A 15,614-nucleotide genomic window follows, 5' to 3' on the forward strand; every position below is an offset into this window, starting at 1 on the left:
TATTAAAATACTTAATTAATATTATAGTAAGTATATAATTATTAAGCTTTTTATAATTAATTTATACTTAAGTATTATAAATATTTTTTTATATAAATATAATATTAAAGTATTTTTATTTTATTATAATATAACTATTATATATATAAATATTAATTTAATAACTAGTTAATTTAATAATTACTTTTATAAGTATAATAAAGTAGTAATATAAAAGGTATATAAAAGTAATTATATTATATTTATAGTTATATTAGCTATAATTTAAATTTTTATAATACTTTAAAAGCTATTTACTTTTTTTTAAAGCTTTAATAATTATTATTTATTTATAACTATACTTTTATAATTTTTATATTTATATATTAATACTTTATAAAGTATAAAGTTATTTAAATTAATTATATTAAATAAAAAATCTTATTTACTATCTTTTATAAAAATATTTATTTTATTAAATAATATTAAATTTATTTTCTTTTATAAAAATATTTACTATATTAAAAAAAGCTTTAATTAAAAGTATAGAGTATTAAAAATAAATAAATTTAAAATTAATTTAAGTTTTAGTAATATAAACTTTTAAATAAAAAATAAATTAATATTTATTAATATAAGTAATATTTAAAGTAATTATATAAATAATAAACAAGGCAGTAAATATAATAAAAGGAAATTATATATATTTAAGCTTAAAGGCAACTAGCTTTATTTTTTTTACTATATTTATATATATTTAAATAACTAAATAAAGTCTATAGTTAATCTTTAACTTTTATTAATAACTTTTTATATAATACTTATAATAGTTTTAAACTTAGCCTTTATTTTTATTAACAGCTAGTTTAAAAAAAAACAATAATTTTAGCTTAAGAAAAAGAAAATATTTTACTCTAGGCCTAATATAAGCTCTTTAACCTACTACTTTTGTAGTTATTTATAAAGGAAGTTACTATAAAAATATATATTATAATTAAAGTAAAAGTTTTAAAAAAGCTTATAGGTATTTTATAAATTTATAAAAAAATAATAAAGTTAAAAATCTTTATAAATATATAATAAAAAGGTTATTAAACATATTATAATTATTATATTTATAATATTAATTAATATTTAAAGTTAAACTATTAGCTAAGGTTAATTATTTATAAAATAATTAAAATAATATAATTTAATAGCTTTAATACAGTTATTTTTAAAGTTTATTTTAATAATTTAGTTTTATAATTTATTATAATATTTTTTACTATTATTATTATTAATATTAATATTTTAAAAATAAACTTTACAGCTTTATTTTTTTTAAAAATTAATTACTAAAACTTAAGCTTTCCTATTATTTAGCTTATTTAAAGCTTATACTTTAAAAAATAAATATTATAAATTAAATAAAAGCATTAATATTATAAAAAAAAAGTAATTATAAGTTATTTTAATTTATAAATTAAAAAAGTAAAAGTATATTTTTAATTTATAAATAAAAAAGCTTAATATATTTATATATATTTTTTAAATTATAAATTAAAATAGCTATAAGCTATAAAATAATAGTACTTAAGGTAAAGGCAGTAGAATTTTATTTAAGTTAATATTTTTTTTTTCAGTTAATAAAAAAGTATAAACAATTATATATCTATAAGATTATATATCTATAGTAAAATAGTTATATATCTCTATTAATTACTTTATATATTATAAATATAAAATATTTTTTATAGTTTAATAATTAAATTTATTATTTATTAACTTTTTTATAAAAAAATTAATTATAATAATTATATTTAATTATAAAACTTTTATTAATTTTATTTAATTAATTTATTTTATATATAAATTTAAAATATAAAATTAATAAATAATATTTATTAAATAAAAAACCCTTATAAAAATAATATAAAACTTAAATAGCCTTTACAACTATAAGAAATATACCTGGAATTAATAAAATATAATAAATAATAACCAAAAGTTAGGTTATAACAAAAAGCAACAGTTATAGATTCGGGCTATGCTTAATCCCTATAGGCTTTACAGTCCTTATCTAGCTACCTAAATAAGCCCTGCTAAATTAAGCTTATAGAGGAGTTAGTTGCCCTTGATGTTTGTAATACCTGTTATTGTATGCCAATAAGCCTGGAACAAAATGTTTTTGTTAGACTAACACGCCTAGCACAAGAGGCCTTACAATCCCTAGCTATAACAGCTTTAGCATAAAGCTTATAGAATAGGAGATTTTTATAATAAAGCTAGAAGTCTATAAGCTATTATTAATACTAGTACTAGCTTAAGCTGCTAGTATTAATAGATTATTTTTAGTTATAGTAGTATAGTAGTATACTTTTTTATATATTAAACCAGGATTAACTTTTTAAATATAGTTCTAAACTAAAACATTTAATATTAAATAATAAATATATATAAAACTTATAAAAATATATATTATATATTAATATAATTTACAAATTTTAGTATAACTTAAGTTATAATATAGTATTGTTTTTTAAAAGCTATTATAAGAATAAATATATAAATTCTGTTTTAACTTTATTATAATAGTTGGCTTAATTAAGGGCGAAGCTTATTGTTAATTAACCCGTTGATTACTATTTCTTAATATATATTCTTTGAAACTCTACCTTGACTGCGCGGGATCGATGCAAACATGCCATAGATGGCTTATTTTACTAACTCCTAACCAATCACCTAAGCGAGTCGTGGGTTGCAATCCCCACAGTTCATGGCCAAGCAAGTCACATGCCGGAAGCACCGCCTCTTTAACTGGTATAATTTGTGTGTCAAACCCCGCATTATAAGAACTTCAAAAGAAACTGAATGACTCGAGAGACTTCATGCTTCTTTCGTCACCATCATAATATGCCGAAAAGGAAAGCGTGCGGCTCTTGTCGTTCTAAGAAGGTATTGCTTCGCCCTCTCGGTATTACTTCAGAAGAGGTGTCTGAAAGATCCCAAAGATCCATTGTGACGGAGCCAGACCGCGATGTGAATGGTGCGAGTACCGCAATTTGGCTTGCGTTTACGATGAAGATCAGCAAGAGGAGTTGGTTCTTTGCAATCCATTCAACACGAGATATGATAAGCCCTAATAATAATAAATTAGCTCGACAACATCTCAGATGGGCATATCACTACTCTTTGGAACGGACCTATATCTTCAAGACCACAATTTGCTATCCTCCGACGTTATCCCAGATGGCCAACAAGCTTTGGGTGATGGTGTGGAGCCCACGGAGGCAAGATTTCAAGAATCAACTGATGATATATCCTATGGTGGATTTTATTTTGCAGGATACAATTTAGGGGACATTAGCTCACGGAACGGCATTCCCGTCTTTTCTAAACAGACGCGGCTCTGGATCCAGCGGCACGTTGGTGTTGAGGCATTCACAGCTTTCAACACTATGATCGAGCATGACCGAGCGATTCCCACTTGTCATCAAACCATCAATTCGGCGGGTTGGGACGCGCTACCCCCTCGGCATATAATCGAAGCTTACATCTCCATATACAAGGCATCGCCCTTGCGGTTGGTCTTCCCAATTATTCAAGAGACGCTATTCCAACGAACTGTTAGTCTAGCCTATGAGGATACTCCTTCATTTCTTGGAAGAGATGTTTTAAATGCAAAAACCTGCATCCTCGCTTTTACAGCCGCCTTGTCGGTTCTTGAGCCAGAGCAGACAGCCGTTCTTTCCAATAATGCAGCATTATGTGCCGACAGAGCTGAGCAGTCAATTTTGTCTGTGCTGGCAGCGCCGACAATTGATGGTCTTCAAGCATCAATTATGCTGGTGAGAGAACACTTCAAAAGGCGATTTGCCTGACCAACTAACAGCTTTTACCTAGTTACTATATCGGGACTTTTGTGGCCAGCTTCAGGCTGCCACTCTTCTTCACTCGATTTCTTGGCGATGTGTGTCGCTTTTCCGGGCACATGTAAGACCGGACACAGGAGTAGGAACCGACACGGTTAGAGGACAGTGCATTGTTGAACACCTTCGTGGGTTGTTTTGGTTGTGCTATTTCTTTGATAAGCATATCTCATTACGGTCTGGGCAACCTCCAGTCATAGACGATAGCCTCTGCGATCTGACAATCCCTCGAGAGTATGCTGGTTGCGTCTCTATACAGCAGGCAGCCATGGAGCCATGTTCTTGGCAGTCATCCCCGGACCTTTTTCCTTGTGACCTTGAACTGACCAAGTTGAAATCCAAGGTCTTTACCGTTCTATACTCGTACAGCGCTTTGACAAAGCCAGATGCGCAACTGCTGCGCGATATCCGCGAGCTTGATGCTGAACTTGAATCTTGGAGAATTTCTGTGCCTTCGAATATTAGGCCATGCCTGTCAAAAGTCACGGGTGTCGTTGAGAGCAACGTTCCCCAGAGCTTAGGCATGTATGTTGTATTCGTCCACTTTGAGTATTTGTTTTTGCTCGCAACGATTCACCGGGCTTGCGGCCGCTGTCAGGCTTGGCGAGATAATGGAGTTGATGCACAAGAAACTGCGCTTCACTCTAGTTTGGCGTTGTCGGTGCAGGGCAGCCGATCCACGTTGCGGCTTCTTAAGGTTGCATTTTGGGACATTCATAGAGAATCATTTTGGTATGGTGTGACTTGGCCGTTCAATGCTGCCTCGTATTTCATGCTGCTGACTATATTGTCATTCCAGGTTAATCATTTTCTATCCCATGTGGGCCACCATAACGATCTTTTGTAACCTTCTGTATAATCCAGGATTTGAAGCAAATTCAGACTTGGAATTATTAAAATTGCTTCCGAGTCTGATAAAGGGAATGCATATTCGACAAGTAAGCGCAATCGAAAGAATGCAGTTAGATTTGCTAGATTCATTCTTTGGGGAGATTGTCCGCCTCGCAGAATGTGCCATCCGTCATGGGCCTAACAGTGTAGATATAATAGCGTGAGCAAACAGCTCATAGCTGTAAGTGCCAGATGGTATGAAATATCTTCGATGTAGTCAATATTGAATAAACAGAGCGCTAGAAGTTTTATAAATGCTTGCAAGTTGCAACCGTGCTTCCCCGCAAGTTAGTACTCCGCGTTGCAAAACGAATCCCGCTTACAAAGCGGGCAGAGCCGCATTAATCATGCATCTCCGGCTACATGTACTCCGTATTCCATACTTTGCCCATTATCGGAGCTGATTTGTTTGCAATCCGCTTATAAACAATAAAACCACCATCACCATATAAAGTTTGTATTTAGCGACTCGGGATGTATCTACAAAGGGTCCGTAGAAATTATAATATGATTCTGTTCTCCAAGGGACAGTTGTTCTGTTCTAATTGCTGGTTTCCTTCCATTCTTCGGCCATATATATCATCTTAACATTTATGAAGAACAGTCTATCTGCTATCATCACTCATCATGGTTATTTCTAACCATAAGCTGATGGCCTTTGAATTTCCGGATGGCCCTTACCCTCAGCCATTCAATGTCGAGCTGGATGATTCCTTCCTTGAGATGACCCTCAGAAAGGTCAGGGACTATAGACCCACATTTGGACTATCAGACCAATGGACCATTGAGGGGCCTCCTTCCAGAGCTCTCATAGACGTTGCAGATTATTGGAGCACAAAATACTCTTGGAGAAGCGTGGAAAGGAAAATGAATGATGATTTCAATCACTTTGCGACAACAGTTCCAGGCAGTGACGAGTACACTGACCCTATTTCCTTCCATTACATTCATCAGCGCTCGCCTACTCATAACGCCATTCCACTGTTACTCTTGCATGGTTGGCCCTCAACTCTCCTTGAATGGTCTAAGGTTGTCAGACCATTAGGCGAGCACTTAGAACAGTCATTTGACATTGTCGCACCCGACCTCCCTGGGTTTGGCTTAAGCCCGGCTCCCAAGCGGTCAGGACTAGGCCCTCGGGCGCTGGCTCGAGCATTAGACGCCCTCATGCTTCAGCTTGGTTACGAAAAGTATGGAATTGTCACCACTGATATAGGCTGGTTTATCGGCATGTGGATGGTAAATGAAGTTAAGGATAGCATAATTGGCCATATGACCGACTTTTTCATTGCTCCACCAACTCCTGGCGACCGGGCCCTGCAGGCAAAAGGAGAGGCAAGCACCGAAGAATCTGCTTACATTGCCTCGTACGACTCTTGGTTCGAATCTCACTGGGCCTACGCAACGGTTCATGCACAAAAGCCGCTAGCTCTGTCTCAGGCTCTTGGTGACAGTCCAGTTGGACTGCTCGGTTGGTATTGGGACGTTAACAATTCCACTAGTGACGGCTTTGAATATAGCTTTGAGCAGCTGATCACTGATGCTATGATGCTGTGGATTCCGGGGCCGTATGCAAATTGTCGGGCATATTTAGAATTTTTCAAGGTTCGTTTTTATTCATCCTTTTAATGTGCTGTACTAACAATTGAAAGCCTGATGTCATGGATTTTCCGCCAAGTCGCGTTCCGACAGGAGTGTCTGAATGGGGCTGGTCAAAAGGACCATTCTCTAAAATTGGAGATTTTGCCTTCGCCGTAAGTGCTGATTTAAATCCGTGAGGTAGTAGCAGTAATATTATGCTGACGTCTGAACAGCCCATGGAGTGGGTCAAGCGGACAACGAACTTGGTTTATTTTAACAAGCACGATGAGGGCGGGCATTTCCCTGCTATTTGTCAACCCGATCTATGGGTCCAAGACGTCCGCACCTTCTTTGGCCAGTTGAAGGAGTCGGGCATATGAGTTGGTTAGTGAAGTCAAATATGACAGAACGTTCGAAGTAGTATACATACGAAGTAGGATCAATATTGCAGTGATATCTAAACTGTCATATATTATAATTGCCTTATTCTTTCACTTGTTCTCATTAAACCACTGAAAAATGCAATATGGGCCAAATTAAATGGTAGTTTTCTCTGAGCTAGGGGCTTTAGATGATCATTGACCGAAGGTTAAAAGAGTTAGTATTTTAGGTAATGCGGACAGACCATTGAAAATGAAAGAGTTCCATCGGCCATGGAAAAGCTTCTCGTGCGTTTTAGATTCCCGTAAAATAAGGAACTTGCAGGGAGAGCTTAATTAAGATCCATAATTGCTTCGTGACAAACCCTCTCTTGTCACTCATTGCGATCTAATAAGGTGCATAGGTCATGAGAGGCCCTTGGCTATAAGTTTTCAAACCCTGGCTTTGTCTTCCATATGGGGGAAAGAAGCGCTGGCAAGAAACCCGTCTATTCATAGCAGGGCGACGGACATGTTCGAGATTTTCCATCAAGGCTAGAGCATCGCGGGCCGACCCGTAATATACATACATGGTACTTGCGCTCTACAGCCTAGAACGAGAACTTTTTCGAATTACCTCCAAAGAGTCATGCTCCTTTTCTGCCGAAGTGCTTTCGTATAGTCGTTACTATTAATGCCGGATTTTGCACCTTTTCATGAGGTATATGGTTGCTTTGCTAGATGCTGGAAGAAACCCAGGATCTGCCAAGAAGACGCTATCTTCCGTATCAACGGTAGTCTTGAAATGGCATGACATTTTTGACATCCTTTTTGTTCCATATTTGCCTACCACACTTGGCCTATAACCAAGGCGTACCCCCGTTGCCCCCCGACACTATCCCTCCAAAGCTCAAGGAAGAGCAGTGCCTCCTGTTTCAGGTCGTCCTAGAACTAGGAGCATCTCTACTAGTTTGAAGCATCGAGCCATAAGGTACTGTAAAGTTAATAAGCGCGCAAAATTTCCGACATGGAATTAAAAATACATTTTGGGGGTGTTATGAACCCTCAAATAGGTATTCTTTTCCTCCAGGGTTCATACCAGCCAAAGTAGCTAAGTGTCCGCTTAATAAGCGGATAGCGGCTCCATCTCCGCTTTCACGTCCCCGCAAGTTAGTACTACGTATCCCCCTTATCACTTCGTTTGGAGTTGCCAATAACTCTACTGTCCATTCGACACGGCAAGCCTGAAATAGAACCGTCGGCAAGACTCTCTGTAATATATTCATTATACAAGATACTATAGTTGGATTTAGTGAATTTTTAATCTTTGTCAGGTTTTTTTTTTTTTAAATAGTTATATAAGCAACATTATAATCTGTCTAGCTATAATAGGAGTGTAATAGATTGCTGTTTTTAGAATACATTCAATCACCAATATTATAGCGCTTTACTTGTTATAATCTAGCAGTCATCTTATTATATTATAGCAGTATATTGCGCTAAAATACTACATAGGTATAATTGTATAAAAGCAGCGTAATATCGTCTGTTTAAACTGGCTAGCATACCCTTTCTGCCTGGCAAGGATTAAAAAGTCGCTGCATCCCACTGTACTTGCGATTAGCTTATAAAAGCTCCTCCTTGTCCTTATCCAAATGATCTTGAAACAAGCAAGTCGCCAGCGACGATCTAAAAATCTCTATAGCCCAGACTTTTGACTGTCAGAAGCATTTGGGTTGTCCGACCCGATATCCTAATTTATTTTCTCATTATCAAACTACAATACGATTACAAACATGACTTCCATTCAGAACCTCGTATCTCTCCTTGCGGCAGTGCCAACCCCTGCTCCTATATCAAGTACAGTTATGCCAACCACAATTATGGCCCCTACAATTCGCCAATGTCGCGAAGTGAATGTCTTCTACACGTTAGAACTTACATTAAGTCACTAACCTTGAAATTCGATGCTGATATTATAGTAGTGGCTTTCCCGGCTATCATCCCCTCGTTCTCGCCCAAGGTTGGGATCCTCTCCGTGTCGAGATTGGCATTCGCAACGAGACCGCGAATCTGGTCAAGGCTGGATACAATGTCCATGGTAGGCGCTTTACAGCTTTCTCTTTCTCTTTTGGCTGTTGGGTAGCGTGCTAAATTTTACAAGCCGTCTGGGCTGGTGTTGAAGTCCCCATCAGCGAGATTGAGGATCGTATGGACCAGAGCGGAGTCAACTGGGATGTTACCGCAGTAGGCTTTGGCATTCGTGGGGCAACTTTGGAGCCTATCGTGGAGCGCTTTGAAGGTGAAGTTCAAAATCTTGGCGCATTTCGCGGAAATTCAGGACTAAAGGCTAATAACTTGCAGATCTCATTGAGTTGTATGCTCGAAAGACCCCCCATGCTCGCATAGTCTTTAACCATAGCCCTGAGAGTTTCATTTGGTCTGTTGCTCACCGTATAGCCTTGGCCGAAGACTGCGAAGCTGCTGGCAAGCCCGGCAAGTTGATTGTAAGTGACCCAATGCTACCGGAATCGGTATCTATGGATGTTATCGTTGAGAACTTGTGATCGCTTGCTAACAAAAGAAGGGTTATGAGGAGATTTGCGACTCCCGATGCGATCGTGATGTTTCTAGCAAAGACAAATATAAAAACCACGATGAACTGTAATTATCTGCCAGTCTAGCGCAGCATTGCAATTAGGAGCAAATGTTTTATATGCTAACTAGATCAGCTGTCGTAATCAAGCCAATAGTATTCCCTTACATGAGATACAAGATTGGTTACCTTTCTGAATTTTTCATGGTCGTAGACTTTGCAATCGTTATAGGTGTACTAGCATCAGTTAAAACATTGTATAAGATAGTGCTTATACAGTGCAAATTTATTATTTAACACGGTATTTGTATATTTTATTACTGCATTATAATATTTATACCGCTAAATTACAGCTGGAATGCTTATCCTACTACAGCAATATTATAGCACTTATACACCTCTATTGCATCAAATTAGTGGTTAGGAGTCATCGGTTAGTAGTTAGAGTTAGCGGGTAAGTAAGGGCTAATGGCCAAAATTAGCGGTATACCAAGTATTTTAGTATTTATGGCTGGGAGGAGGACGTTTATGTACAGTGTATGTACAGTGAATGGGGTGCTGGCTATTTAAAACGGGGTGCCGTATAATCAATCCCTAAATAAATCATTGATGAAGCTCTAGCTCCAGAGAAAATACAATTAAAGACGAAGATATCTGCATTGAGATGACGACTGCCTTCCATTTCTTTGCAAGGCCACCAACATAGAGTCCTCTTATAACGACACTGCAAGGAAGTACCCCAACTTGATTAGGACTCGGCCGAACAAACTATGTCCTATAAACCAATAATAACTTTCTTAGCAAATCCTAATGGATCTGTAAATTATTATAAAAATGCTCATGAAGGTGATCTTACGATTTACAAGGGGAAAACAGTCCGCAAGCAAGAATAAAAACGGTCGTTTTAAGGGATTTTTTATATGCATATGTCCGACATTCGGTGGGCGATTCGCTCTGCAACAGTAACAGGCGATATCCTGGGTCCTAGGTCGAAGCAAGATGTGTCACGAACAGAAGATCCATTCAAGACCTGCTCATAGAGTGTAAGGATTCTCGTTGTTATATGAAACAGCATAGGGACATAAGATGCAATTGATTTTATCAAATCTGACATGACATTTAATTATTGCACAAGATGGTGGTGGCCCCTTTGATATAGTTCTTTGGCTTGGCAGGAGCAACAGCTCATTTCCGTAATCTGGTGCTACGAACGACATTGAATATAGATACGGCCTGATAATTCTTTACCATATTCGTGGTGATGTTCACCTACAAGCCAGGCCTGGTCCGTCAGCGTAGTGGCGTTCACAGTCTTTAGGGCTTCTGAGTCTCAGGCTAAGTCACGCTGGCAGTTTGATCAAAGACTCGGCTGGCCCAAAGACGGAAAATAAAAAAGCGGAGTGGGAGGGGCAGCGCTCAATTGCCAGGTATAATAAACGCACAACCTCGGACATTCTCTCCATAGGTGAACGCTGCTTCTTGCCAATATGTCTGACACTGTCCGTCGGAATGGGCAGCTGTCATCGTGTGAGCCTTGCCGCAAATCAAAACTGCGCTGTGATCATGGTCGACCTCGATGTGCTCGCTGCGCCAGACGCCGGCTGACAGAGCAATGCTTCTATCACCCTGCGCCGATGGCACGACGCCAGCGCAGCGAGTCGCACGTAGCCGCAGCTTTGTAAGTCATGTTAGTCTTTGGTTCACTCGGCTTTCCCGCGATTGAGAACTTACACGCCAGTCGGGTCTCTTTAGCGTTCCAGCCGATGTTACCCAGCGGCCGCTTGAGACCATGGCAGAGGCATCGAGCTTGACAGTATTGCGCTCGAGTTTATCCTCGTCTCTGCCGACGTCTTCTTCGGCCTCGTCGATTCCTGCTGCATTTGATCTAGCTACTGGTTTGGTTACCATGCAAAGTTATGTTTTGTCACCAACAGAGGTTGATCAAACGACATCTTCACGCCAATACACGTCCCTAACTCGTACTGGAGTTTCTCATCTGCTGCAACCATTCCATGCGCATTCTTCTCTCGTAATAGAGGGTGAAAACTTACTGCAGCTGCTCCTTGACCACTATTCCCACCCAGACCTCGAAGAATTGGTCGAAAACTGGTATACAGATCTCGGAGACAGTCCAGTTGGTGGTCCTTTGGCTAAGGCGGCTTGGCGCGCCATTCAGAGCAATGTGCAGAACCTTCATTCTAGTCGATCACTGAACCGCCTCCAGGCCACTTCTCGAGATATTTTTGACAACACTTCTCGACCACTCAACATGCCCACGACGGCCGCAGATGGCGCTCTTGAAAAGGAACTTTGTTCTATCCGATGGGAAACTGTTGGAATGTATTTCGCGCTCATCGGGATGGTTATTGCATCAACCAAAAATTCCAGCACCAACTTTTCGGGTCGCCAGTGGTTCGGCGACCGTAAGGCAACGTCCAGTGATGCTTTTGACGCCTGTCTACGATGCGAGGCTCTCTGTAACCGCGTTGGCCAAATGAACGACCTATCCGTGTGGCTTGCGGTCCTGGCCACGACACTCTCCACCTGGTGTTTTGGTGACGATTCTTGTCAGGCCTGGCGTCTAATGGGGAATTTATCGTCCGTCATATTCGCCCTCAACTATCACAGAGGCTTTCAAGATGACATGAATACTCCAACATACTTGATTGAGCTTCGAAAGCGAGCCATTTCCCTATCGCACGAGCTAGATAAGTCCCTGGCGACGTTTGTCGGTCGACCACCACGCTTGAATAGGAGCTATTGTACCATAGAATTACCCCTTGACCTCTCAGACTCGGTCATCGTCGGGCCTGACGAAATGTTAGAGCTACAAATATCGCGACTAGATGATAATGGTTGGAATAAAGACATGGCTGTACATCCAGCGTCTCGTCAGCGAGCGATCATTTGGCTAAGCTCGATCCGTGAAGAAATCCTCGAGTTGTCACTGGGAACTATAACTCAAGATCTCGTTCATGAAGCTCAGTAAGCAACCAGACAAAGACCACCTCTCCCCTCCTTTTTTTTTTTTTTTTTTTGGTTAACTGACTGACGTACCCAAGGGGAATACTGGCTCGGTCGTCGTCGACCTGGGAGACTATGCCTCACTTCATGCAGTATAAGCCATCGCTATGGGGCCAAATGGTACCTTCGACCATTCTAATGCTTCTGAGCCTAAAGCTCGAGTATTTGTATAGCCAATTTCTTCTATACAAGATACTAGTGAATCAAAGCAGTGGCTATCGTCATGCATTGATTCAAATTTCCCACGAGACCCTAGGGCTAGTGCTCTCAGTGATGAAGGAGAGAGATTTCATAGGCTCCCATAGGATCGACTTGGAATGGACGGTAAGTAGTTCCAGGTCTGTATTACTGATACGGACTAACTAGTTGCAGATGGCATTCTACGCGATGCCATGCGCGAGTGTCTTGATTCTGGAATTGTTTCGACTAGCCAGCTTGCCAAAACCACAGCCATCTGTCGCTTCGAACAGGTCGGCCATCATTCAGGACATCAGCGTTCTCATATCATGCTGCGACTGGCTAACTGAGTCGGGAAAGGGCAATTATGAGTTGTGCAAACAGGCTCAATTGATCTTCTCGAAAGCTCTGGACCAGATCCTAAATCATGAGATGCCTTTAACGCGATCACTGCCGGACAGCCAAACCGTGAATATGTACGATGCGCCATCGGCAGAGCTTACTGATGCTCAAAACCCGGAAAATATCACTCAAGATCTGCAGTGGGCAGCATGGCTGGATACTGTTGACTTCCAAGGGGAACCATGGCTGGAGATGCTAAAACCTCCCGCAAACTTTTTCGGAGACCTTGACGATTACTGCTACTGAAGCTGGTAAGACGGTAAGCATCAGAACAAAAATAAAGCTTTATATATAGCTTACTCTGAAATTTTGTGTATCTAGAAGGTTACAAAACATGGAAAGAGCATTTCACGCATCTTACTGCAGAACAAGTTCTGGCGTATTTGACGCTGATAGCGGTGAGACGGCAAATTGGCTCTTAACAGGATCAATTTGTCGTAAATCACTTCCAATTAACCCATGTAGCTATGCTTTAACCCAAGCCTTTTTGTCTTCCGCTTTCGAGCTTTTGAGTTGCGCGTGGCCTTTTAGAGTTGGACGGTCGATGACCTCTTCCATTGTAATGACGGGGGCAATTTGAGCTCTGTAGTGTGCTAGCAATAACACTGTGGCTGCATGGCCACCGTGTATTCCGTAATACGGCGTTGTTAGAGAAATATACTCGACCTCTTCAGGGCTAGTGAATAAGATGTTTTGTGAAATTTCTCGCATCTGTGCAGTAAGTCTAGACGAAGGATATTGATATGAATGACTAGGAGGTGAGAGTTGTGTTCTCTTCGTCATGAGTGCTCTGAAACTGTCAATGCCCAAGCTGCGCGAATGTATGTGGAGAATGATGCAAGATTGGACCTATTGGGAAATGGAACTTGGACAGTCTATTCGAGTGAGCGTTCCATCCGTAGTGTATGACGTCGTTCGTCTTGTTTCACGAAAACAACCAGTGGAAGACGGTGGCGCCAGCTGAGCCTTCCAAATTATCGAGTCGCGTCAGAATCCAACATGTTGATATATCGGATGTAGTGGCGATGATCAACCTTTGGACGGACCCAGATGCCATTATACGCCGTCCGAACAGCTTGGGCTAACTGATCCAGCATCCGGGTATTATGCATGGTGTAATGTGCCGTCCAGGCCAAGTAAGATTGGCCACCCTCAACCAAGTACAGCTGTGATAGAGTAGAACAAGACTGTATAGTCATGGGCTCGGAAATACGGCGGCATTCGCCAAGTGTTGCCCCTTTTTTCCATACCAATTTCCCGTGAAAAACGACCTGTACTAGACCTGCGGACTCATTCTGTACGAATCTCGTTCGGAGGATGCAACTATCATCGGCTACTATAGACCATGCTTTAATTCACTTATGTGGATCTACGCCATGAACAATCTTGAAGATTTGAGTATCGATGTATGACCTTAGTTGATGCAAGTTTCCCCGCACGCATGCTTCCTGCAGCGGTGAGAATGGATAAATATCCTGTATGAAGCTGGTTGTTATCCCACAGGCCGCGCAAATGTCTTTGGTGGTCGCGTTGTCAAGGTTGGGAAGAGTACCGCGGAGTTGAGACAGTTCTGCGTTGTTTTGGCCATCGCAAACGGGCATCGGGTAAAGCACTGGCACGTGGAAAAACTACGTCACTTATCATTTCAAGGCTGGGACTCTTAAAAATATCCTCCACCATTGAAGAAAGACCGGCTTTTCTGTATTGGCGACAAGTTGCATGGCTTTGAGATAGTTTCCACCATGAGTGAATGATGTGTGGTGTAGGCCTATACTGGTCGCTATGATACCCAGCAGCCGAGCCCAGAGAGCTTGAAGGACCATTGTTAGCAGCCATTGCCCCCGCCCCTAATTACTGTTGTGAGCCCTGGAGTATCTTCTGGGCACCTGCCACAGGCGCCATATCGAGAGTATTGGTACAAGAACGCTTGATGGCTTCGACCAGTTCATTCTTACACTCATGCTCTGAAGGAATGCAGCTATAACCACCAACGACCAAAGTTGTCAGTAAGTCTTCAATACTCGTATCAAAGAAGCTGAAGACTCGCGAGTTTTTGTTAAGACGTATCAGCTCTGCTCGCACACGGTGACCAGCCGCTTTTAGAAATTGTCACAGTTTTATTTAAACTACGAAGCTAGAAAGAGCGAGTCGGTCTCTCTAGAGGCCAAGCAAGCATCGGCTTGTACTTGGCCGACTGTCTCATGTAGGGTTAGAACATTATGAATATTAAATATGCAAAAATTGGTATCTACAGGCCCTAATTAGCCCTATGACTATCTGATACTTTGTGTTGTTATAAAAATAAATGTTAGGACAAAGAGCCTTAATGTTTCAGATATTTTACAGGCTCGCATTATTCTTCGAATCAGATGATACACCCAAACAAGGAGAGGAGTCGTTGAAAGCCAACCAATTACTCAACAAGCAAGCTACCTAAAGACTCAGTTTCTCCATGCTGGATCGCAACTATATGATAAGTCTAGGGATCCTAAAGTTGCTGGAATTTGGATCAAGTTGTAAAGGAGCGTTAGGGTAGTGAGGAGTGTATTATGTAGCTCCGTTCATTGAGATACGTAAAGTATTTACTTTTACTCATAAGCTTTTTACCGAAACCTGCTCTGGGTAGCTTTGCTCAATGAGTCCTTCTATTGTTCATTTTCATCACTTACTGCACTACTTGGTGGATGCCCCACT

The 15,614-nt window shown here is 40.0% G+C and overlaps 4 protein-coding genes across 6 annotated transcripts; all 4 read left to right on the forward strand.

Moving 5' to 3' along the window:
• Positions 1-2,753: 2,753 nt before the first annotated feature.
• Positions 2,754-5,087, forward strand: TrAFT101_009444 (uncharacterized protein). 2 transcript variants are annotated; one of them, XM_066128649.1, is made up of 5 exons: positions 2,754-2,916; positions 2,973-3,058; positions 3,119-3,809; positions 3,865-4,622; positions 4,690-5,087. In XM_066128649.1, the coding sequence occupies exons 1-5, from the start codon at positions 2,833-2,835 to the stop codon at positions 4,943-4,945; spliced, it is 1,875 nt and encodes a 624-aa protein (XP_065984769.1). In that variant the 5' UTR covers positions 2,754-2,832; the 3' UTR covers positions 4,946-5,087. The 2 variants fall into 2 exon arrangements, with proteins under 2 accessions (XP_065984769.1, XP_024754421.1); XM_024901588.2 differs by having other exon boundaries at positions 2,754-3,058.
• A 189-nt stretch (positions 5,088-5,276) lies between these two features.
• On the forward strand, positions 5,277-6,950 carry TrAFT101_009445 (uncharacterized protein). The gene is made up of 3 exons (XM_024901589.2): positions 5,277-6,386; positions 6,434-6,535; positions 6,596-6,950. Exons 1-3 carry the CDS (start codon positions 5,409-5,411, stop codon positions 6,740-6,742), a joined length of 1,227 nt encoding a protein of 408 aa, XP_024754420.2. The 5' UTR covers positions 5,277-5,408; the 3' UTR covers positions 6,743-6,950.
• A 1,371-nt stretch (positions 6,951-8,321) lies between these two features.
• TrAFT101_009446 (uncharacterized protein) lies at positions 8,322-9,619 on the forward strand. The gene is made up of 5 exons (XM_024902929.2): positions 8,322-8,651; positions 8,707-8,822; positions 8,886-9,023; positions 9,086-9,228; positions 9,309-9,619. The coding sequence occupies exons 1-5, from the start codon at positions 8,518-8,520 to the stop codon at positions 9,387-9,389; spliced, it is 612 nt and encodes a 203-aa protein (XP_024754419.1). The 5' UTR covers positions 8,322-8,517; the 3' UTR covers positions 9,390-9,619.
• Positions 9,620-10,772: 1,153 nt separating this feature from the next.
• On the forward strand, positions 10,773-13,594 carry TrAFT101_009447 (uncharacterized protein). Of its 2 annotated transcripts, XM_024901587.2 has the most exons (5): positions 10,773-10,995; positions 11,070-12,302; positions 12,380-12,665; positions 12,714-13,179; positions 13,242-13,594. In XM_024901587.2, exons 1-4 carry the CDS (start codon positions 10,805-10,807, stop codon positions 13,164-13,166), a joined length of 2,163 nt encoding a protein of 720 aa, XP_024754418.1. In that variant the 5' UTR covers positions 10,773-10,804; the 3' UTR covers positions 13,167-13,179; positions 13,242-13,594. The 2 variants fall into 2 exon arrangements, with proteins under 2 accessions (XP_024754418.1, XP_065984770.1); XM_066128650.1 differs by having other exon boundaries at positions 10,798-11,004; positions 12,714-13,594.
• Positions 13,595-15,614: the final 2,020 nt, after the last annotated feature.

Source organism: Trichoderma asperellum, chromosome 5 (genome assembly GCF_020647865.1).
Source record: "Trichoderma asperellum chromosome 5, complete sequence".
Taxonomy (NCBI): domain Eukaryota; kingdom Fungi; phylum Ascomycota; class Sordariomycetes; order Hypocreales; family Hypocreaceae; genus Trichoderma; species Trichoderma asperellum.

Excerpts from the sequence above, each read along its gene's own strand:
- TrAFT101_009444 (XM_066128649.1), top strand. The coding sequence starts at position 2,833 with ATGACTCGAGAGACTTCATGCTTCTTTCGTCACCATCATAATATGCCG. Across the intron at positions 2,917-2,972 it reads GCTCTTGTCGTTCTAAGAAG|ATCCATTGTGACGGAGCCAG; the intron begins GTATTGCTTCGC and ends AAGATCCCAAAG. Across the intron at positions 3,810-3,864 it reads TTCAAGCATCAATTATGCTG|TTACTATATCGGGACTTTTG; the intron begins GTGAGAGAACAC and ends GCTTTTACCTAG.
- TrAFT101_009445 (XM_024901589.2), top strand. The coding sequence starts at position 5,409 with ATGGTTATTTCTAACCATAAGCTGATGGCCTTTGAATTTCCGGATGGC. Across the intron at positions 6,387-6,433 it reads CATATTTAGAATTTTTCAAG|CCTGATGTCATGGATTTTCC; the intron begins GTTCGTTTTTAT and ends AACAATTGAAAG. Across the intron at positions 6,536-6,595 it reads TTGGAGATTTTGCCTTCGCC|CCCATGGAGTGGGTCAAGCG; the intron begins GTAAGTGCTGAT and ends ACGTCTGAACAG.
- TrAFT101_009446 (XM_024902929.2), top strand. The coding sequence starts at position 8,518 with ATGACTTCCATTCAGAACCTCGTATCTCTCCTTGCGGCAGTGCCAACC. Across the intron at positions 8,823-8,885 it reads GGCTGGATACAATGTCCATG|CCGTCTGGGCTGGTGTTGAA; the intron begins GTAGGCGCTTTA and ends AAATTTTACAAG. Across the intron at positions 9,229-9,308 it reads GCAAGCCCGGCAAGTTGATT|GGTTATGAGGAGATTTGCGA; the intron begins GTAAGTGACCCA and ends TAACAAAAGAAG.
- TrAFT101_009447 (XM_024901587.2), top strand. The coding sequence starts at position 10,805 with ATGTCTGACACTGTCCGTCGGAATGGGCAGCTGTCATCGTGTGAGCCT. Across the intron at positions 10,996-11,069 it reads TCGCACGTAGCCGCAGCTTT|CGTTCCAGCCGATGTTACCC; the intron begins GTAAGTCATGTT and ends GGGTCTCTTTAG. Across the intron at positions 12,303-12,379 it reads GATCTCGTTCATGAAGCTCA|GGGAATACTGGCTCGGTCGT; the intron begins GTAAGCAACCAG and ends GACGTACCCAAG.